General features: G+C 51.8%; 1 protein-coding gene across 2 annotated transcripts; it reads right to left on the bottom strand.

Annotated features, from left to right (window-relative positions):
* Positions 1-1,710: 1,710 nt before the first annotated feature.
* Positions 1,711-21,382, bottom strand: PIGO (phosphatidylinositol glycan anchor biosynthesis class O). 2 transcript variants are annotated; one of them, XR_009760849.1, is made up of 12 exons: positions 21,279-21,382; positions 20,181-20,674; positions 17,804-17,947; positions 16,671-16,794; positions 13,868-14,027; positions 13,242-13,415; positions 11,623-13,126; positions 10,634-10,837; positions 9,443-9,636; positions 8,291-8,361; positions 7,322-7,679; positions 1,711-7,103 (listed from the first exon to the last, which is right to left on the bottom strand). XR_009760849.1 is itself a non-coding variant. In XM_061612868.1 (11 exons), exons 2-11 carry the CDS (start codon positions 20,671-20,673, stop codon positions 7,550-7,552), a joined length of 3,198 nt encoding a protein of 1,065 aa, XP_061468852.1. In that variant the 5' UTR covers position 20,674; positions 21,279-21,382; the 3' UTR covers positions 1,711-7,549. The 2 variants fall into 2 exon arrangements, 1 of the variants encoding a protein (XP_061468852.1); XM_061612868.1 differs by having other exon boundaries at positions 1,711-7,679.
* Positions 21,383-22,729: the final 1,347 nt, after the last annotated feature.

The following is a 22,729-nucleotide window of genomic DNA, read 5'->3' as shown; positions in this document are numbered from 1 at the left end:
CCTGGCTTGGTGCGGATCGCCAGTGAGAGGGGGGCGGGGCCTCAGGGCCCCAGAGCCGCGGTAGACGGAGCACGTGGTTTGCATGCGAGGCATCGCGGGTTCGAAAAATGCTTCTGCCGGTCAGCGAGACGGACAATAGGAGCCTCGTGCAGCTCCACAGACGGGGCGGCAGCGCTGCTCTTCTAGCCCAGAGCCTGCCAGGAGCCCCAAAAGGGGGGAAGTGCCCCCACCCCCCCATTCTCTTTCAAAGCCACGTGCTATTGAGCTTCAGGGGCGGGGGAGCCTCTGCTCACATTAAATAGCGATGGCCATTCACGGGCGGCCGGGCTCGCTACCAGGGGCAGACTGGAAGGTCCCTGCCCCGAGGCTGCAATGAAGCGGCAGAGCCCTTGCGCTGCATGTGGAGGTCCCAGGCTCACAGCATCTCCAGCGAGAGGTGGAGGAATGGTCTGGCTTTCCTATGGTCCTGGCAGTACCAAGCGCGGGGGTGGAGGAGGGGAAGACCGGGGGCCGTGTGTGTGTCTTTGCAGGCTCCTCGCTCCCTGGCATTTACTTTTGAGACAAGCGGGCTTTCCCTGAGCTCTTAGAAGCAGCCCTTATGCCACAGAAAGTTATTAATTTGTCGCCCACCATTCGCCATGAGTTCTACAGCACTTCAAAAATACAATATTAAAATCAGATAAAGCGAATAACAAGTCAGGGGAAATGTGCATGTATCTCACAGGGCACAAAGGCCAGGCTAAAGAGGTGCATTCTCAGCCTATGACAATAGCTATACAGTGAAGGTGCCAGGTGCACCTCTGTGCGGAGGGGCTGCCACAGAGAAAGCTCTGATGCAGGCCATCCCCCCCCAAAAAAATTCTGAGGGTGGTAGAAGTACCAAGACACCCGAGAGGGTCTGAAAGGAAGGGGGTGGTCTTTCAGATATGTGGGGCCTAAGCTGGCAGGGACTCACCCCACTCTAGACATGGTCAAGTGGATGCAGCGGTCAAGACCACCACCTACAGCGGGGGTGGGGAATCTGTGGCCTTCCAGACATTGTTGGACTCCCAGCTTCTGGTAGCCGGCATGGGCAATGATCAGAGGCTGGTGGCAGCTGGAAGGAGGAACCGACTAGTTTGGTAGGCCACCGCAGGTTCTCCGAGCTGCCCTATAAGTAAGGAGAGCAGCAGCCACACTGTTCAGAGAGGGCTGGATTAAGGGATATAGTGCTGGTGAACACCAGCAGAAAATGGCTATTTTGAAGGGTTTTGTTGCAGACTTCAGGCTCCTGGGGCAATAAATGAAACTTCAAAAAGTAAGAATGCCTTTTCCACCCTAGGAAGCTCCCTGCTTCAGCCTGGCCATACACACACCCATAAGAGCGTAAGGAGAGCCCTGCAGCAACTAGATCAGGCCAAAGGGGATCCCATCGAGTCCAGCATCCTGTTCCCACAGTAGCCACCAGATGTCCCAATGGGAAGCCCACAAGCAGAACCTGCATGCAAAGAGCACTCTCCCCTCCTGCAGTTTCAAGCAACTGGTATTTGGAAGCATACTGCCTCAGAGCATAGCCACTATGGCTAGTAGCCACTGATAGTCTCCAGCACCCAGTCACCCATCCCCATTCATCCTGCCCCCTTTCATCACCATTATGTACACAACCTTCCTCCTCCCCCCCAAATACAGATCTTTGCTTGAACAAAGAGGCAGCGTTCCATTTTTTGGGATCAGACATTTTATTTACAACAGTTTTAGAGCCAGCTCTGGCACACATATCCTCTATCAATCTTGTACATTGTAAACCATTAAAAATATATCTTCCAACACCTACTTTTCTCCCTCCCAAAAGGCAGTTAATAGGATGGCAATTCAGCAAAAAAAGAACCACCTGTTTGCTCATGGGTTCTTGGCTTCATTTAGGAGCTGCATAGTAATCCTACGCAAAGCCACTCCCTGTTCCTGTTCCTCCCATATAAATACACCGTAAGAGGTAGGCCAGGATATACCCAGTTTTGCACATGAGGGTACAGAGGCACATAAGGTGAAAAATCCTGCCCAAGGCAATCGTGGTTCTGGCTGAGAAAGGCCACAGACCATGGTCCTCAGACTAGATCTGCCTGGTCTCTCTCAGAGGCAGAAGCAGGCCAAAGAAGGCACTGATGGGTTTATAGAACAGCTCTCAGACTTCTGCGCCACCCTTCCATATAAGATCTGACAACTCTGTTGCCTGGACTGCAGACTATGTCCAAGATGCGCAACAATAAGCGCACACCCCTAACTTAGAACCAGTGGTGCCAGTAGTTTGAACCACCGCCGCGCCTGGCAACCTGCAAATTATGATTCGCACATATCCAAGGTCCAGTCCTGGCCATGGCATGAGTCACCCTGACGGACGGCCTTTACAGAGAGGGAGACAAGGGGAGTGTGACCTTGCTCCCGCCGTGTTGATCTCTCAGTGGCTGTCAGTACTACTGGCCATGGTATCCTTCTGGACCAGCTCTGTGGAATGGGAATTGGGAGCACTGTGTTACAGCTGTCCAATTCTACCTGCAGTCCCAAGTCCAGAGAATAGCACGAAAGAGTGCGTTTTGCCCCCACTGAGAGTCACTCTATGGGGTGCTGCAGGGCACTGTTTTATCCCCAGTGCTATTCAGTATCTATACGAAACTGCTGGGAGCGGTCAATAGGAGATTTGGGGCAAGATGCAGTCAGTATGCTGATGACACCCGGCTCCATTTCTCCAAAACATCTGTCTTGATTCAGATGTTGAGCTGGTGCCTGAATGCAATGGCGGGATGGATGAGGGAAAATAAGCTGGGTTGAATCCTGGCAAGCTGGAGGCACTGTGGGTGAGTGGTTCCCGTGTCAAAGAAATTGGTGGATCACCTGCCCTAAGTGGGGTTTCACTCCCCTTGAAGGAGCAGGTACAGCAGCTATGGCCATTCCTGGACCAGGAACGCCTGACTACAGTAGTTCAGGCGTTGATGTCATCAAGATTCAACTGCAATGTACTCTGTCTGGAGGTTCCCTTGTGCTGGATCTGGAAACTGCAGTTAGTGCAGAATGCTGCAGAACGGTTGCTGACAGGAGTGAAATCCTTTCAGCATATCATACTTTTGCTCAGAGATCTGCACTGGTTGCCAATTTGCTACCAGGCCAAGTTCAAGGTATTAATATAATAAAGCCCTTAACAGCTTGGGACGAGTTTACTTGCGGGACCACCTCCTTTTATGTGCCCACTCAACCGCTTTAATCTACATAACTGGCATTGTTGCAGGTGCCACAATACTCATTCTGTAGCTGTAAGAAATCAATCTTTTAGTGTGGCAGCAGTCCAGAGCTTGGAAAAGTTACTTTTTTGAACTACAACTCCCCTCAGCCCCAGCCAGCATGGCCACTGGATTGGGCTGATGGGAGTTGTAGTTCAAAAAAGTAACTTTTCCAAGCTCTGGGCAGCACCTACACTTTGGAACTCCCTGCCTATTGCTATCAAGTAGGTGCCTTTGCTGTACTCTTTCTGGTGCATGCTTAAAACACTTTAGTTTAGGCAAACCTATTCAGACATGCAGAAAGTCCACGTGTTTAATCTGCTATTAGCTTATTGTTATCTTAATTAATTTTTGAATGTTTTTAAATACCTGTTTTTAACTGTCTTTTTACTGATAATGTTTTATTGTAAACCACTCTGAGGTTCGATTAAACAGTATATACTTTTTGTTAAATAAATAAAATAAATATCCATGGGGAGGACAAACTCAGTGACCGGGTGTCTGCGGATGCTTCCTTAACACTAGAGTACCAGAGTATTTTATAGAGAAGGAGCAAATACTGCGGGATGTAGCAGGGGGCTTTGCATGCAGAAGGTCCCAGTCATCCAAGAGACAGCTATCTATGGTATGAAATAAACGTCAGAAAATTCAGCAAATAAAACCCTGGAAATATTTCCCTTTGCTTTTATATACAAGAACCACCAGTCTGACTGACAAGAGTTAAACTTTTGCAAACCTTACTCTTCTGCCTAGACAGCAACAGTGATTCCTTCTCATTAGTAATGCTAGAAGCACTTCTGATTATGAACCTCAAATTTTCTGATGTATACTTCATAGTGAAAGCAATTATCCTGTAGAAGATAGTGGTTAAGGTGTTGGACTACAACCTGGGAGACCAGGGTTTGAATCCTCACGTAGCCATGAAGCTCACTGGGTGACCTTGGGCCAGTCGCTGCCTCTCAGCCTCATGAAATCCCTATTTGTAGGGTCCTCGTAAGTCGGAATCGACTTGAAGGCAGTCCATTTACATTTACATTCCCATCAACTGGTCCCTCCAAGTTGCAGCCCATAGTTCCATGCTAAGAGCAGAAGGAGCACACCATAGCCTATAGAAACTCTGGGTTTCTAGCATGAAACTCTTACAGTTAAGAACACAAAAAAAGCCCAGCTGCTGAAATCAGAGCGAAGATTCGTCTAGCCCAGCATCCTGTTCTCAACGTGGTCAGATGCCCCTAAGGGAAGCCCGCAAGCAGGGCCAGAGCGCAACAGCCACAGCACTCTCCCCACTTGTGATTCCCCAGCAACTCACATTCAGAGGCAGCCGCCTCTGATTCTGGGGGCAGCGTATCATAATTTGCAGCCACTGAAACTCCCTTAGTAGTTTTTATTTTCTGTTTAAACCAAGACCAGCAGGGCTAACCTTGCGTGATTCTCAACCAAGCAGCCTTGAGTTCTCTCAGGAGTGCCTCAGAAGAGATGGATGGTGATGAGACCAGCTATGTTATTTAGGGGAGATTTAAGAATAGCAACGTTTCTAAGGATAGTGAGGAAGCAGGCATGTGCAATTTGAAGCTCTGCCCAAAACATCTTCTGCAAAATTGCAGACGATCCTGGGGATGAAATACTTGGGACTGGGCTGCATTAGGGCAGAAAAATGTCTTGGTCTTGGTCTCTACGGTTCTCAAGACCAGATCCCAGGGCCTCAGGGAGGCTTCAGTTAACCAGGATTAAGGCACCAATTCTCAGTAGAGAGGCAGAAGCAGCAAACACGCCTGGGCTAGCAAAGTTGAAAGAAGCAGCACCGGTGCCTTGCTAGCACTGTATACTGGGCAAGCAAAGTCAGAGAGGACAAGTGCATAGAGTTACAAGGACAGGAGGAAGTCAGGTCCTCCAGGCCCATCCGTTTGCCTCCAACAGCCCCAACATAAATAAAATATGTCAATCGCTGTCTGTTCCTACTTCCTGCAAAGAATGTTAAGCCTTTGCAACACATAGTGGTGTCTGTCCGTCCATCCAATGAAAGTCATTCACTGTGCATTTTGTAACCTTGCTATAAAAATGAATATATCTTCCATGATACCCTAACAGGAAGTACAGCAGGATTACGCTCACTCCTGTGGCTCAAGTACCCTGCAACAACCGGGAAAGCTGCAACAATGAAAAGAAAGATCAAAAGAAGATACTGACACTGGGAATGTCTTCCATTTTCTGAGATACTGCAAGACACAGCAATGTAAAGGTAAGGGATGTCTTAGTAAGGCAAAATCCTGCAGAGTTCAAGGCTACAAGTACTTGGCTACATCCATGCTTCTGTCAATTCCACATCAACAGTTACAAGTCCCCTTAGCTGAAGCTGGTTCTACATCATCTGTTGCAAGGAAACAGCATCCAACAGGCTAAGGGCTCCCTTGAGCTCCCCACAGGTTCAATGCACAGCAGACCCCTTACAGACATTGCACGAAGCTCAGAATGGAACTCTGGACACCACTGACCTGCAGGGTCTTCAGAAGCCAAGCTGATCCACCAAAACTAGCCCCACCAACCTGCATCTTTGAAAAGATAAGCCGCTTCTAGTTTAGAAAAACCAAGGCCTAAACAACTTTCTCCAGGGAGACCCAGCAGCGGAGCAAGAATCCCAACTGCCATCACAGTCAAATCCATCACAAGACAGAGATGATCAAGCAACAAACAAGAAGGGGTTAAAAGAGTTCTTAAGTCAGAGGTGGGATGGAGGCAAATTCATATGACGGCTCTTTTGTCCGTAACCCAGAAGAAAGGTGGTAGCCAGACATACAGAAGGCCTCTTGGCTTCCCTTTCTGTCTCTCCGTGTGCTGCAGATTCAGGCAAGTCATGGCTAGACATGGCTCTTCACAGGTTTCCCTTCAAAAGGAACCGGGGGGGGGGTAAGGGAGGAGTCTTCACTCTGCTCCAGAGCAGCCAACGAGGCACAGACAACAATCCTGTCCCCAAAGGAGGAGCAGCAGGGAGGGAGGCTTGGGCGGAGAGGCTGGGTTACACGGAACACTTCTGCAGGCAGGCAAGGGGCAGGGGAGACAGGCCATAGGTCAGCGGCAGAGCCCATGCTTTGCATGCAAAAGGTATGGCCATCTCCTGAGAAGACTCAGGCCGCAGGTGACGATGGGGAAGGGCCTTTACCAGAGACCGTGGAAGGCTGTCAGTCAGAGCAGACAGAACTGGCTTGGATGGACAGGGCAGCTCTCTTTGTTCCTCAGCTGACTGCAAGCCAGAACAGGGAACTACCAGAAGCCTCTCTCACACTGGGGCGGGGCTCAGCGGCATTCTTCCACCTGCCCTGTTTCTGCTCTCTCAACCCTTGCTGGAGCAACATCTAAGCTACGCTTTCACATCATGGGAAATCGAAATTGCCATTTTTTTATTTCAAAAAGCCAAACCCAGAAATCTGAAACTCAAAATTAAACTGAGTCTCTGTTCTATTTCAACTCAGACTTCAGCACCAAAAAGTTGAGGTTCTTTGGCAATGTTGAAACTCAGATGTGATGGCAGGAACACTGGACCCCAGACAGAGCTTCTGCCCATCAGGGCTTTGGACAAGATCTATGGGTCAAACACCCCTTTCCAAAGGTGCAGGCAGTCATCAGTCACAGGTGGTGGTGGCGGCGGCAGCAGCAGCAGCATTTAGCCGTCAAGGAGCAGACCATGCTCTGGTTACTGAAGAATCCATCAGCTGCCTCCTCAGAGAGGGCATTCCTGGTCTAGAATCTGGTCTCTCCTCTTCACAGCCTCACCTCTGGGCACAGGTTCCCCTTTTGGCCATTCCAAACATGCACCTGCAGCATCTTCCACAGGCTGCTGTTCAAACCTCCAGGCTCCTGAAGGAGAGAAGGACAAAGGAGAGCAAGGAAGTCGTCGAAGGATCTGGCTCACTGCCACATATGCCCCTCACGTCCTCTTTGGAAACAAGAGCGAGCCCCTGCATTTCTTAGCCACCCTCAGGCAAGACTCCTGCTTGGCAAAGAGACCAAAAGGGCCAATTTGCAGTGATTCACTGGCTGGCCACAACATCTCTCTGGAGCGCGTGAAGACTCACTGTGCAAAACAAAAGACACAGCAACCGCTGCCCAGCTGAAGCCTCAGCCTCTCCTCTGCTCTCATTGACAGTGATGTGAGCTCCAAGCCCAGCAAGAAGGATGTAAATATGGCCCAAGATTATAACGACAACTCAGCCAGTGAGTGCCTGTTGTTGGCAACACCAAAGCCGCTCGAAGCCCCCGCAGCCCAAGTGGTGCTCCTTGCCAGAGTCCTCCTTCCTCTTCTGCTACCTGGACTGAGCAAGAATGACCTGCTTGAACCACAGGCTGACAGCACAGTCCACACGCATCACCAGGCCGATGCCCAGCAGGAGAAAGACACTGCTCACCACAAAACTCACTGCCTCAAAGAGGAACCTGGAAGCAGAACAGAAACCCCAAGTGAGGCTACAGCAATCTCAACAGCGTGGTTTGCATGTCACTCTCAAAAACAGCAGCAAAGCTCAGAGTGGCTGTCTGTCTGCCACACTGGGGAGAGGGTGACCAGCTAGTGAAGACAGCGTGCGGCAAGCAGGACACTGCTTCAGCTGGTGTGTAAGGCAACCCCTTATTTCCGAGTGTGCTCAGTGGATGCAACTGTCACACCTCACAAGCAGAGAATACAACAGGCTTCTAGCCCTCACAGCAGTGAAGATGAACATGCCAAAATCTCAGAAGCCAGAGGTGGCATAAGGCAGAGCGTCCCATTGGCACAGGCTGGAGCTCCCGTGCTTCACAGAGCTCCTTTTCCCCTTCCATGGCTACAGAAAGCAGCTTGAGAACCAAGCAAAGCATGTCACTTATTTCTCAGGCACAATCTCGATAACCAGCCCAAGAGTAAGGCCAGCCTGCACCTGACTAAAATTTAGTTCAGTCCCCCCCACTTCCAATCTAGCCTTGGAACTCCCCCTCCTCCAACCCCCCAAGCTCTAACCCTCCCTTTCCCTGCTAGCCGACAGAAGGGACAAGGGGATCCTTGCCTGACTTACTTAGGGGCAAACACCTTCCATACCATAAGATGCCTTCTGAGGACAATGGCTGCCAGGACACAGGCCAGCATCTGTTGAGGAATGAGAGGGAGGGGAGGAGGTCAGGCCACAGGTAAGCTGCATCAGGCAGATGACAGTGCAACAAAGGGGGCAAATCTGCTCAAAAAGGCCAGCTGGGCAGGATTATGAGGCTCCCTCCCTCGCAGATAATCCCAGAGTGCCACTTCCCCCTGGACGTGATCTTGCTGCTGCAAATATGCTCTGGTGCAATGGCTGCAATGTTTCTAAACTTCCCATTTGTGCGCTTTAGTGCTGCTTTCAAAGCTAAACTTATTAGCTCATACAAGCAATAAGGAGGCCTCCCTCTGAAAATGGCTGCTGGCCCTTCCCCTGTCCTCTGCTGTAGGAAGAGACGAGGCTGTGTTCATTTCACCTAAACCAGCAACCTTCAGAAGGATGAAACAACACGAGGGAACCCTTCCCAACTCTGTCCAAAGAGTGGCTGGAGACACCTGCAACGACGTGAGGTTACGTTCAGATGTCTGACGGGACGCCCAAGATACAGGCAAGGGAAACATACCCACAAGGCCCTTGGACTACATGAACTCACCCTTCGTAAAAACGTAACAAAAAAGTGTTTTGGGGCGTAATTCATAGAGAGAGTTTCATGTGTCAACCTTTGGCCCTTGCTGGTGCACTGGATCTGCCAAGGGCATGCTGCTCCTGTCAGACAGGATCCGCTTGGTAGGCCTGCTGGCCTTTGTTCACTTGATCATCAGTTCACTTTCCCATTTGGCTCTCTGGTGAGGCCGTTACCCACAGGAGCTCCAATTAGTCTGTCTTGGAATCGCTTTTTAATATGTTCTTAAACCTTTTTAAAAATGTTTTTAATCTTAGAAGATATTTTGAAAGCCTTTTTTAAGAAACATTTTTAAAGATGTTTTGTTTTAATGTGTTTTAAAGTTTGTTTTTATGATGTTTTAATGTTTTTGGTGTTTTTGTCTGCCACCCTGGGCTCCTGCCGGGAGGAAAGGTGGGATATAAATCCAATAACAAATAAAAATAAATTAACCAGTTCGCTTTAAGAAGTGCCACAGGACACTGCACGCTCTCTCTCTCACACACACACACAACACCCTTCTGGGTACATACCTGAAGCCCCAGAATAAGCAGGTACTTGAGCCCCAGCTGCAGAAGGGCAGCTGAAAACCTCTCTGGAGCTTCCCGGAGCCTCATCTCCATCATCTGCTCTTCCCTGTCGTGAGGGTCCACCTTTGGCTTCTTGCTCTTGGGGGTGGGGGGCATTTCACAGACAAAGGGCCAGAGTAGGAGCAAAGGGCAGCCAGCTACCTCAGGAGGGGGAGGGGGAAGAAAGGGGGTCACTGGGAGAGAATACTGGGGATCATCAACTGACAGACCTAACAGATGCTGGGGTGGAGAGCACTAAGTGTACCGATTGTTGTTTCTTTTCAGCATTTGTACACTCCCCCCCCCTTTAGCCAAAAAGGCTCTCAGGGCCAGGTCCTGGCAAACTCCACCTTATGGCTCCCGTGGGACATTGTGGGGGAAGATGGAGGTACTCCATATTTTTATTTATTTAGCAAAATATTATAGACTACTTAATCAGAAAACCCTCCACATGGCGCACATAATGAAATTATCAATAAAACACAGCTTAAAAAGTAAGCAAAACTTTTTGAAACAAATATATAGAACTAAATTATGTTTCTGGATAGGCTTGCTGAAACAAAGACGTTTTCAGCTGGCGTCTAAAAGAATATAGCGAGATCTCCTCAGCTGCCATTGTCTGCCCAGCTAGGGGTAAGCATTTGAAAAGCAGAATGCAAGACGCCAAGGCACTCCAGACTTCTCTTCCCATGTAGGGCCCTAGGAATAGGTGACGCCCCACAGCTGAAGCCTCCCTCTCCTAGCCCATGTCAAGACGCTGGGTACACTGCAGGAACCCCTGTGGCCTGCACGTCAGGAGGGGGTAGCCTGTGCACTCCAACTGCGGCTGGACTACCACTTCCAGCCCCTCTGACTACTGGCCATGCTAGCTGCAGGGGCTCATGGGAACTGGAGTCCAGCCACGTCCAGAGCACCCCTGCTTCCAAGTCTTCATTTGCCACCCAAGCCCGACTCTCAGGGCCAAGCAGATGGCATCAACCCTGGCAGCCTGTGCAGCCACGGAGGCAACGTGCCGTTCCCTCCAGCCTCCATTATCGGGGGCCAAAGCAAATGCCACTCTCCGTTTGCCCCAGTTCACAGAGGGGAGGTGCCCTTAGCCTTAGACAGCCAAGCGCTTGGTCACCACAGGGCCCTTCCTGGGGGCAGCCAACTCACCTGCAAAGAGGATGTGGGAGGCAAAGGTGTTGGCCCCAACTAGGAGGGCTGGCAGCAGGTTGGTTTCGTGCCCCTCTTGGAACCCGACAAAGGCTGCATTCCAGTGGATGGCTGGGAAGACAGGCTGGTGGCCCGTGGCATAGAAGAACTGGGTGGCAGCAAAAGCCCAGGCAATAATGGCATACCAGGGCACCACGAAGGGATCTGGGCGGGCGGGAGGAGTGGAAGGGGAGAGAGAGAAGCGTCACAGAAGGGGCTAGTAAAGAAGCCTGGAGACACAACACAAACACACACTTTCTTTTCCTGTTCTTGAGAGGAATGAGCAAAGCTGCCACAAAGTGCAGCATCCTCTGCAGAGGCAGCTACCTGCTGCAAAATTTCTCCCTACACAGGGGACGGATATGATGCGAGGTGCCACTCGGACTGCTTACCAGGGGTCTCATTAGTGTGCCCAACCACAGGGTAACAACCCGAAGCCTGCAGCGGCTGCTTAACCCCTTCGAGTCGCCCACCGGATTCTAGGCATTGGGCAGAATGCAGAAGAGAGTTACAACCCCTGCTTCAGCCAGTGAAGGTCTAGAGAGGCTGCGTGGCCTCCCAGCCGTCCTTGCCAAAGGAAGCAAGATGACAAGAGGCCTCCGACAGGTTAGTCCATCATTCGTCCTGAGACTCTGACTGTGCCTAAGGATTTCTCCTGAGGCTAATCTGTCCCTCTGAATCTGCTTGCTTTGCACCTTTGGTGGCCCTCCTCCTGCTCCCCTCCAGACCCCATCCTGAAAAGTCTTTGGAAAGACTCCAGCTGAGAAGAGCATTGTACCTTAGTGGCTAACCGCTGGGTGATATGACCTCTGCAACCTCACCCAAGGAGAAGCCCTTCTGGCTTAAAAGACCAGGCTCTTGGTAGGAGGCAAGTCCAAAGGGCAGGATGTGCCCACAGCCTTGTCCCCCCCAAGAGCAGACCCAGATGTCCCCTGCAGTCCCATACTCACCGGCCTGCGAGGAGGAGAGTGCCAGGGCACAGGCATGCATCCTCAGCAGCACAAACGCCTCGAGTGAGAGCAGCAAGAAGGCCAGGCTGAGCCGCTCGCTGTGCAGCGTCACCAAGAGGAAGCCCAGCAGGGCCAGAGAGATGAGCAGGGCGGCCGAGTAGACGCTGCCCAGTCCATAGGCTGCCACCGTGGCGCTGCCGCCGGCCTTGGCCTCCTCCAGGCGGCTCTTCAGGGACTGCTGCATCCGGCGATAGAGCTGGGGGATGACGTGCAGGAGCTCCGCTTGGGAACTGGGGGAAACTACGGGGGCCCCCATCACCTGGGGCTCCCGGCTGTCCCTCACAAAGACCGTCACGGGGTCCCAGAGGACCAAGAGGAGCCCCATCAGCACCAAGCCAAAGATCCCTCGTGGGAAGGCCGCCAGAGCCAGCCGGACCCACTCATGCAGCTTGACCAGGGCCTCCTCGGCCCCAGAGGTGATGGCCCAGTAGCCCCCAATGCAGACGGCCAGCAGAGGGAACCCCCAGCGCACAAAGAGCACTGGGGCACCGGGGCTGTTCAGGTTGCCGTAGTGGGACAGCCAGCAGCGTACGCCCCAGGCCAGGCAGGCCAGCACAGCCAAGCAAAGGACGTAGTAGAAGTTCTTGGCCTGTGGGTCTGGCAGGCTGGAGAGCGGGGCAAGGAGCGGGGAGGAGCGGCAGCAGGGGGTCTCCTCGCGGCACTGCTGGAAAAGTCCCGAGAGGCGCACGCAAGCGAGGAGGCCGCCAAGCAGCCCCAGCAGCCGCACGGGGAACGGGGAGCCTTCCAGCCTGCCTTCCCAGTGCAGCTGCAGCCCCAGCAGCAGCACCAGGGAGAGGAGGAGGAAGGGGGCCACCCGGGCCTCCGCCACCACAAAGCTGTCAGAGAGCATGGCGCTGCAGCGTGCCAACAGGATGCCCCAAGGAAGGGCCGCCCACAGTCTCTGCCTCAGGCCGGCGTCTCCAGAGGGGGGGCGGGCACTGCCAGCGTGGGACCGCCGGGACCGCCGTGTCCACCAGAGCCAGAAAAACCCAAGCTGGGATGCTGCTGCCCCCCAGGCAGAGAGCAAGGCCGGGTCTGTGCCAGCCCAACCACAGAGGTGAGCCAGTCCCAGCAGGGCGGCCCCCGCCAAGCCCGAAAGCACAGGGCAGAGGAGGAGGCGGCCATAGGGGAAGTCCACGCCAGAGGCCACGTGGGAGGCGACGTAGCAGAGGACGCAGGCAGAAGCCAAGAGGGCACAGCCAGCCAGCATGCGGGGCAGGTGGAAGCGGGCCCAGGATGCAGCACACACGGCCCGGGCCTCCCACAGGTAGCGCCTGAAGAGGCTTTGCAGATGCTCCAGCTGGGGCAGCGCAGGAGATCTGGCCCCGGCAGAGAGCCACTCGTGCTCCTCCAGGGCGGCAGAAAAGAGGTCTTGGAGATGCTGCAGCTTCTCCGCCGAGATATCTTGAGCGGCCAGCGAGTAGGAGTGCAGGAAGCGGCTGACCTGCAAAGCCAAAGGGCTGCGTCACTGCGGGTGCTCTGGGAGGAGAGAGTGCTGGACTCGATGGGCCATTGGCCTGGCCTGGCCCAGCAGCCGGGCTCTCGGATCTGCGTCTTACCTGCCTGGCATTGATGCTGTACGCAGCAAGCTGGGCAAGGGCCGAGGAGATGGCATCATCCGCGACTGCGAAAAGCTCCGCCATCACCTCCCCAATGTTGCTGTACGGCACTGGGACACCCAGCAGGAGGGCCAGCGTAGGAACCAGGTTCACCTGGGGGACCGTCTCGGGTGCCTGCAGGTAGGAATCACAAGGCAGATGCTGAAGGGCTGCGGCAGAGCACCTGTTCAAAACTGGGGGGTGGGGGAGAAGGGGGATGGCAGCAGGCACAACACTGCCAAATTCCAGAGAGGACGCAGCCCCATCAGGACCTCCAGAATCCTGCCCAGTCACACTACGGTCAGCCAGCACCTTTTCTCGCCCTCCCCCCCCCAGCCAGAATGACGTCGCGAGGCAGTCACAAATACATTTCTCAGCTTTAAAAAGACAGCAAGCCTTGGAAAGAGCACTCAGGTGGAGGGAGAGCCCCACCAATTTTCTTTCCCAAGAGCAATTGTGACTTGTTCCAGATGAAAGCCTGTGGTTATTTGCAGCTTCTGCAGCAAGCTATATGCATCACTTCCAAAGGTGGTCAACTTCTCTCTCTCTCACACACACACACACTCTCTCTCACCCTTCCAGTGTACCTTAGGCGGGTCGCTCTGGAACAGTGGAGCTTTGCTATACACAAAGAGGGCTGCGTTCACCTCCTCTTCGCTGTCTCCTCCATGGTCCCCAGTGCCCGTCATGCCGTGGTCCCCTGCTACCAGGAGCAGCGTGTCATTCGCCAGGTGGTCAACCAGTGACCTGTCCATCAACAACATGGGACTTCAGCTGCCTCCCTGTGCCAGAGGCCTGCATCAACTGCTGGGCAGGCACGCACCAGCTGTCCTATCTAGGCAGTGCCTTCAAGAGTGCTTGCCACAGGAGTCCAAAGGGCAAAGTGTAGTCTGACATAGGGACTTTCTGGATCACAGCCTGAGACAATCCTCTGCAGTAAGCCACCTCTGGAATAGCCAGTGGAACTTTAGGGTTGTAGCCAGCGTAACGCAAAGTACAGGGCCTTGCAAAAGTAGCCAGGCCCCTGACCAATGCTCTCATATTACTGAATTACAAATGATACACTGTAATTTCGTTCTGTATGATATTTTATTTTGAAACACTGAAACTCATAATTGTTGTAAGATGACATTGGTTTTATGTTGGGAAACGTTTGTAAGAAACATAAAAACACTGAAACATGTTGCTTGCTTAAGTATTCAACCCCTGTGCTGCGGAAGCTCCCGGTGCACACAGAGGAAATAAATTGCCCTGTCAAGGACACAGTTACCTTACCATTGGCCTCCACCTGTAAACCACTGAAGTTGCTGTCACATTGTCAGGATCCCCACTGTTGAAGGATCATTGGTCGGCCTGTGGATCTGAAGGAAAATGAAGACCAAAGAGCATTCCACAGAAGTGAAAGATAATGTAATACAAATGCATAGATTAGGAAAAGGGTACAAAATACTATCCAAGTGTTTGGATATCCCAGTGAGCACAGTTGGATCAATAATCAGGAAGTGGAAGTGGCATCACACCACCCAGGCACTGCCAAGAAAAGACCATCCCTCAAAACTCAGCGATCGAACAAGAAGGAGACTTATGAGAGAAGCCATTGAGAGGCCAACAATCACTTTGAAGGAGCTACAGAGTTCAGTGGATGGGAGTGGTGTAACAGTGCACCCGTCAACCATATCAAGAGCTCTGCATAACACTGGCCTGTATGGGAGGATTATAAGAAAGAAGCCATTACTCAAAAAGTACCATTTGAAAGCACGTCTGGAGTTTTCCAGAAAGCATGCGAGTGCCCCAGCTGCAATGTGGGAGACGGTTTTGTGGTCAGATGAGACCAAGAGAGAGCTTTTTGGCCAAAACTCAAAGCACAGTATGTGGCGCAAACCTAACACTGCCTGTGCCTCAAGACACACCATCCCTACAGTGAAGTATGTTGGTGGCAGCATCATGCTGTGGGGATGCTTCTCATCAGCAGGGAGTGGACATCTTGTTAAAATTGAAGGAAGAACGGATGGAGCAAAATACAGGGAAATACTGCAAGAGAACCTGCTTCAGTCCACTCAAAAACTGACACTTGGAAGGAAATTCACTTTTCAGCAGGACAATGATCCCAAGCACAAGGCCAAAGCAACACTGGAGTGGTTGAAGAACAAAAAGGTGAATGTCCTACAGTGGTCCAGTCAAAGTCCTGATCTCAATCTGATTGAGAATCTGTGGTGCTCTGAAAATTGTGGTCCACAAGCAACTTTCAACTACCCTGAACGACCTGGAGTGAATCTGCCAAAGATAATGGGCCAAAATCCCTCTGACACTGTGTTCAAAGCTGGTACATACCTATCCCAAAAGTTTTAAAGCTCTTATTGCAGCAAAAGGTGCCTCTGGGGGGGAGGGGGGGTTGAATACTTAATGCAAGCAACATGTTTCAGTTTTTTAAGCTTCTTACAAACATTTCCCCAACCTAAAACCAAAGTCACTTTACAATTATTGATTTTGAGTTTGTGTTTCAAAATAAAATATCATACAGAACGAAATTACAGTGTACCATTTATAATTCAGTAATATGACAGCACTGGTCAGGGGCCTGGCTACTTTTCATCCCAAGACCAGGCAGGCAAGGATTTCCACTTGCACAACAGGACTATCCCCCTTGCTGCCTCCCACCACGCTCCCTGTAAATCAGTCCCACTGTGCAAGCGGAAATCCTTGAGCTGATAGGCTGAGTTTGTTGAATGCCTCCCTTAAGTTTCGGGGAATGGCCCCTGGTGCTTGAGGCCAACTGTTTCCAAAGCTCCTGTCTGTGCTTGGGTGGCCTTGGCCCAGTCACTTCAGCTCAAGCTACCTTGGCAGGGTCCTTGGGAGACTAAACCAGGGCTCCTTTCACCAGCACCCTAGCAGCTGTTCTACATGTAGCTTCAAAGCTATTGTTTTAAAAGTCCCTAACACCACTTTCACCCACCTGGTGCCTGCCAGATGTGGATTACAACTCCCATCGGGCCTAGCCAATTGGTGGGAGTCGTCTTCCAAAACATCCAGAAGGCAGCAGTTTGGCAAAGGATGCCCCAACAGAATGGAAATGCCGAAACACCTGATCAACTGCAACGGGAACAGGAACTTTTGACACCCCAAAGCAGCTGAAGGCAGAGGAAGGAGAACTCCCACCTTTGCTCCTCCCAGGATTGGCCAGGACAATCTGCATTGGGCTAGAAGACACAGCTGGAGATCTCCTTGAGCAATTGTTCAACAACTGTCCATCCTACACCAACCCTCAGCAGACAAAAGAATTGGGCATCGGCCACCTGCTCTTGCCCTGCTGTTCTACCCAATTCTGGGGGGCAAGTGCTGAGAAGGTAGCCCCCCACACACACACACAGGCACACAAAGAAGCCACCTCACCTGAGCATTTCATCCATCTGCGAGAGCTTCTTGGCCATCTCAGGGTGGTCTGGCCCATGTTTATGGCCACAGTGATCCACGCCCAAGAAGTGGGCAATCAGCAGCTCCCATTCACCACCATCCACTGGGCCACAGGAGAGAAGGGAAGAGAGAGAGTGCACGTGGAACTGAAGACTGAGATGCCACCTGCTAATCAGCAGCGATGGGTTTTTCTCCTCTGGTGCTCTTCACCGAGGGCTGACAGGAAGAGATTTCCCATTCCTCCCCCTTCACTGCAGTGGTAAAACACATGCCCAGGTATGCTCAGGGCCAGGCCTCTCCCAAAGGGGTGGCGACACTCAAGTACACGGGGAGGGGAGAATGTGAGGCAGGCAAACAGCCAGGTGACCTTTCAAAGTGGGTGGGTGGGAGGGAAGTGCCAAGGCTGGCTGAGGATGGGGGACTCCTCACTCAAAAAATATTCACATGGCAAGAATTTCACAGTAAAAGGTTGGAGGGGAAATTCCATTCATGCCACTGGCAAACCCCCCGCTTAGTACAAAACAAGTCAAGGAATTTCAAGAACAAAATTCAAGGAGACAGTCTATTTCCATTTTTACAGTTCACACAAATTCAGGCTAAGACCATTCATTTTGGAATTAAGGTTTTTCTATTAAAAACATACTGTGAAGCATTTGACAGTCTTGTTCATCTCTGTTGCAATTCCTCCCCCCAAAACCAATTTTAAAAAAAAGTTAACATAAGAACATAAGGAGAGCCTGCTGTTCAGGCCAGTGGCCCATCTAGTCCAGCATCCTGTTCTCACAGTGGCCAACCAGGTGCCCCAATGGGAAGCCCGCAAGCAGGACCCGGTTTTTAAAAAATACTTTAGAATTTCTCTAACTTAAGGATTCTGGTCTTTAGCCATAGCATAGAGTCTGAAACCTTCAAGGCAATGTCATCCTTCAAGGTTATGGACAAGGAAATCATTCCCCTTCTTGTGTCTTTGTAGGGCAGCCAGAGGACAAACCACACCCAGGAGGCCTCTCTCTCTCTGAGCAGCGAAATGCAAAGTGCCTCTGAGGCCTGGAGTTTCCTCCGGGAACTTGGTGTGGAAAGGGAGTGGAGACCTTTCACCAAAGACAACAGCTCACCTGTCTGGTACAAATGTTGCAGGATCCCATCATCCACAGTGTGAAGATCCTTCACATTGAATGAAGGGAAAAAGTACGAGCGGAAGAAAGCACGGGGGAAGAGCCCGTCCCAGGTGTCATCCCCCATGAAGACCACTCTTTTTCCTGCAAGGGAGGGGTAGAGGGGTGGGGGGAAATGGGAGATGTATAGTCAGAGAGAGGGATTCCAAGCACAATAATGAGCAGATCACTAAGCTAGAGAGCCCAAGCTTGCAGCTCCCAAACCCCAGGAGTCCTAGATTCCATTTATCTCTGTTCCTTTCCCATAAGCTCAGAGAATTCACCCTCAGAGTTAGGCTACCCAGAAGCGCCATGGTCAAGTGGGGATATGACCCTGCTTCCCTACACCAGAGCCGCTGCATCCTGCAATCACTACATGTCGGCCCTTTGAATCAAAACATTGTGAGATGTCCACTGTGGGTGTAAGAGACTTAGCACAGTTGAGAGTTTTTAGTAAATGGGAAGAAAAGTGAAAGCTGTGTTCTGCTTTCTTTGATGCGGTGGAGCAGCTCGAACAATGATATCATTTACAGTTTTTATGTTTCACACTGATCGAAGACGTTTTCAAATATTAAGTGGTTTATAAATGTTTCAAATAAACCAATTAGCATGATCCCACCCATTCACATTCCACACAGTAGGCGTTTTCTACCCACCTTCTGCCTTGGGAGGAAATCCTCCTTAAGGGACCTCTCCATTAGCTCTCCCAGCTGATCAGAGACCATCACTCAAATCCACCAAGATGACTCATTCTGGCTTTCAGTGAGTCTGGCCACAAAGCCAGAGTCTGTAAGCTTTACCTCTAACCTTCATCATCAAACCACTAAGGTGAACGTCTCTAGAATAAACTTCCAAAAAAGCCCACAAAAAGGATTAGTTCACCAGCACTTTGCTACTACCTCATCTTCCCACACATACCTGTGTTAGCGTTCTCAGAGTAACTTATAAGCTTAAAGTATAACAAGGAGGGAGCCTGTGTCCAGCTTTCCTGCCTAGTAGCCTGCAGACCATTTTTCCTCACCCCAAGTGGTTTTTGACAATCCTGGACGACAGGCCACAAAGTGCAGTGACGAGCTCAAAAGGTAAGAGGACTGTGCCACCTTCAGATCAAGATCAAACTACTCCACCCAGACCACAGAATTCCCCACAAACAGAGGCCAGAGTCCTGGTTTTCATGTTCTGCAGGTAAAAGCACCCCAGCTCAAGCAGAACCAACCTGAACTTGCAAGAGACTTCTTCCCAACCTCAAATACTGTAAATCTGTCAGTACTGACTATTGGGTCATATTCTGCAAGGAATGACTTTCAGTGTGTCCAGCCGCGAAACCAGTTTCTGTTAGCTTTGCATGTCTACGCCATGATACATAATCTTTTTAAAACAAAAATTGTTGTCTGCCTGTCACCCAAAGTACAGGTCCTGAGGCAGATTATGTAGACTTTAAAATACAAAACATACACAAAACCCATACACAAACAAATCTATCAAATCCTTAAAAACATCAGTACAGTGGCAAACGCTTGCACAAAAAGATGTGTCTTCAGCATCAGTCTAAAAATGGGAAGAGAGGCAGGAGATTGTACCTCACAGGGGAGGACATTCCATAGTCTAAGGACCGTGACAGAGAAAGCTCTGTTGTAAGTATTCTCTAATCAGGCCTCAGACATGGTGAAAATGGAAATGGACTGCCTTCAAGTCGATCCTGACTTATGGTGACCCTACGAATAGAGTTTTCATGGTAAACAGAATTCAGAGGGGGTTTATCATTGCCTTCCTCTGAGGCTGAGAGGCAGTGACTGGCCCGAGGTCACCCAGTGAGCTTCATGGCCGTGTGGGGATTCGAACCCTGGTCTCCCAGGTCTTAGTCCAATACCTTAACCACTACACCACACTGGCTCTCTCAGATATGGTAGGCACTTGCAACAGGCCTTCTTCCCCGGGTCTTGTGTGATGGGCACGACTAATGAAGGGAAGCCAGCAGACAGATACCTAGGTCCCCAAACCGTTTAGGGCTTTAAAGCAGCACCATGAATTGGACTCAGAAGCAAACTGGGAGCCAACGTGGCTCTTTTAGCACACCAGAAACATAAAGGAACCATTTGGTCACTAATAGTGGCAGACTAAGATCCAGTAAAAGAGGAAAATTAGGGGGGGGAAATACCAAGATGATATCTGGGAAGAGGGAGAAGAAGAAGAAAAAAGAGAAAGAAAAGACGGCGGGGGGACCATACCTCTCTTACTCCACAACTGCTTCTCAGGCAACAGCTGAGGCATCAGATTAAGAGGCACAAGATGTTCTGAAAAGAGCTAACCCTCACCACCCCCTTCTGAAGGCACCCACCGTTCTGCGCTAGCTGCCAGATCAAGTTGTCCTCCTGGATGGCATAAGAGGCAAAGTTGCTGCCCGCATCGATGAAGGTGGGCAGGGAGCCAGTGGTGATGCCCTTGATGCGCTGCATAGTGGTGGTGGGTGGGTCGGCCCGGAAGCGGTACAGGCGGGCATGTTGAGGCTGCAGGCTGATCAGCTGGTGCAGGGCCCCCAGTTTGTTCTCATAAGGCCGCGGCTCCTGCCTGGAGGAATCATACTGGGCAAACTCAAACTTGAGGGCATCAATGATGACGAGCACAGCCTTGGGGAAGCGCCGGGGCAGCCAGCAGGAGCGGAGAGGTGCCCCAGTCCCTTCCAGGGGGCTGGCCAGCGGTGGGTCCTGGCAGCTGCTGCGGTTGGCCAGCTCCACGCGCATGAGAAGGAAGCCGCTGGTGAAGAGTCCAATGGCTGCGAAGAAGAGGAAGCAAACCCAAGCGAGGAACAGCAGCACCGGCGCTCTCTGCATCCTGTCGTGTGGCAAGGGGGGGGGACACCGGAGAAAAAGAGACGAAACCAGTGAGTGGGGGCTGCCAGCGGAAAGTAGAAGGTTGCCTGACACCGCATGAGACCCACTAGTCCGCCAGCCTTGGTGCTGTCTACACTGACTGGCAGCGGCTCGCCAGGCTTTCACACAGGGAACCCCTCCCGGTCCCAGAGCGACCCTGGGACCTTCAGGCGCTCTGCCCCTGGGCTGTGGCCCTTGCCCCTCGAGGGCTTCAGCGGCATTCCCACGACGGCATGTGGTGTTATCCGACGCACGCCGCCAAGCTAAGCAGCGCTCAGCTGCCCTTCCTTATCACGAGGCAAATACAACGCTTGGCAAACGCAGAAGCAAAACAGCCCCGCAGCGCTTGGCGAGGGGGAGAGAAGCCGGAGCCCCCGCCTGCCCCGGGACCCCCACCCGCGACCCGGAGAAGGGGGCGCCGGCCATTCCCCATCCAGGGGAGGGGGCTCCCCCTGCCCCAGTGGCCTTCCTCCGAGGGTCGGCGGGCTCCTCTTCTCCCCCTCCCCGCGTCGGGCTACCCGGCGGCTGCTGGACCCCGGAGGGAGGGGCGGCGGAGGAGGTCCTACCTGGAGGGGGGGCCGCGTGCAGCGGAGGGCTCCAGGAGCAGCCCTTTCACTTCGCTTCCGGGAAAAGGAACGCGACGGGAGGAGGGACAGAGCGGAAGCGGAGGCGAGCGAGAGGGCGAGCCAGAGAGGCGCCCACCCGGCCTGGAGGCCCCTGCACTGCCTTCCCAGGGGCCACCGTATCCGGCCCGCGCTGGTACAGTTAGCTGGCTACCCACAGTGGCCGTGCCTCGTCTGGGCAAGAAGGCAGCAGGCTCTACCCACGCACTGATCCACACCTCTCCAGCAAGAACACACATCAATGGTAGAGTGCCTCTGCACATGGAGGTTCTCTTTTGCCATGACAAGGAACAGCTCTTCACAGACCTCCTCCTTTCAAAGCCAGCCAACCCGTCAGCCATCTCCACTTCTGGTAGCAGTGAATACCATGCTTAAATGTGTGTTTAACTTAATTCCACAAATTCTGTCAGAATTTTTTGTCCTTTTGTCTGTCCTGAATCTGCCAACACTAACTTTCATTGGATGACCCCAACTGGGTTCTAGCATTACAAGAGAGTAAGGAGAAACACCCTCCCCCCCATTTTCTCCACTACTTGTGAAATTTTATGTGCTTCTGTCCTCTTCCCCAATCAAAAAAGGATTGCCCCCTTAATTAACACAGTAACCTGAATGCTAGATCAGGTCAAAGGCCATTTAGTCCAGCGTCCTGTTCTCACAGTGGCTAACCCATTTGCCCCCATTGGAAGCCCATGAGCAGGACCTGAGTGCAAGAGCACTCTTCCTCCCTGCGGCTATCTGGAAGCACACCGTCTGCACCTATGGAGGCAGAGAATAGGCATTGTGGCTGGTAGGCACTGAAGGCCAATTTATCTGTCATGAATTTGTTTAATCCTCTTCTAAAGACATCCAAATTGGTGGCTCTTACTGCCTCTTGTGGGAGCGAATTCCACACTATTAATTATGCACTATGTGCAGGACTTTCTTTTGTCCGTCCTGAATTTTCCACCATTCAGCTTCACTGAACGTCCATGAGTTCTAGTGTCATGACAGAAAAAAGCTTCTCTATCCATTGCATAATTTTCATTTCCTCTTACTCATCTTTTCTCTAAAATTTAAAAGCCCCAAACATTGCAACTTTAAGGTCCCCCATCAGTGCTATAAAACCTGGGGGGGGGGGAGTTGGTGGCAGATCCTGGAATGTCGAGCACCCAGTATTTGACTCAGCAGATGGCACCAAGGAGAGGCACAGGACTAGAACTGAGCAACAAGCCTCAACCAGCAGCTCTCCGTCTTGGTGCAATGAACTCCAGCTGACAGTCACAGCTCAGCCCCTGGTGCCACACCGCAGCAGGCACACTGAGGGGGGTAAGAGATAATGGAGGCTGCCTCCCTAGACCAAAGGGGCAGGCAGGACAAAGAGGAAACAATCACCTTTCTCCCTCCGATGGAAATCA

The sequence above is a fragment of the Rhineura floridana genome, chromosome 1, assembly GCF_030035675.1.
Source record: "Rhineura floridana isolate rRhiFlo1 chromosome 1, rRhiFlo1.hap2, whole genome shotgun sequence".
Classification (NCBI taxonomy): domain Eukaryota; kingdom Metazoa; phylum Chordata; class Lepidosauria; order Squamata; family Rhineuridae; genus Rhineura; species Rhineura floridana.
The sequence above is the reverse complement of the archived record's forward strand: the minus strand, read 5'-3'. Positions and strand labels throughout refer to the sequence as shown.

Coding starts and splice junctions, on each gene's coding strand:
- PIGO (XM_061612868.1), bottom strand. CDS start 20,673: ATGCAGAGAGCGCCGGTGCTGCTGTTCCTCGCTTGGGTTTGCTTCCTC. Junction 16,795..17,803: donor GCAACATTTGTACCAGACAG/GTGAGCTGTTGT, acceptor CCTGTGGCCCAG/TGGATGGTGGTGAATGGGAG. Junction 14,028..16,670: donor CAGATGGATGAAATGCTCAG/GTGAGGTGGCTT, acceptor GTTGATGGACAG/GTCACTGGTTGACCACCTGG.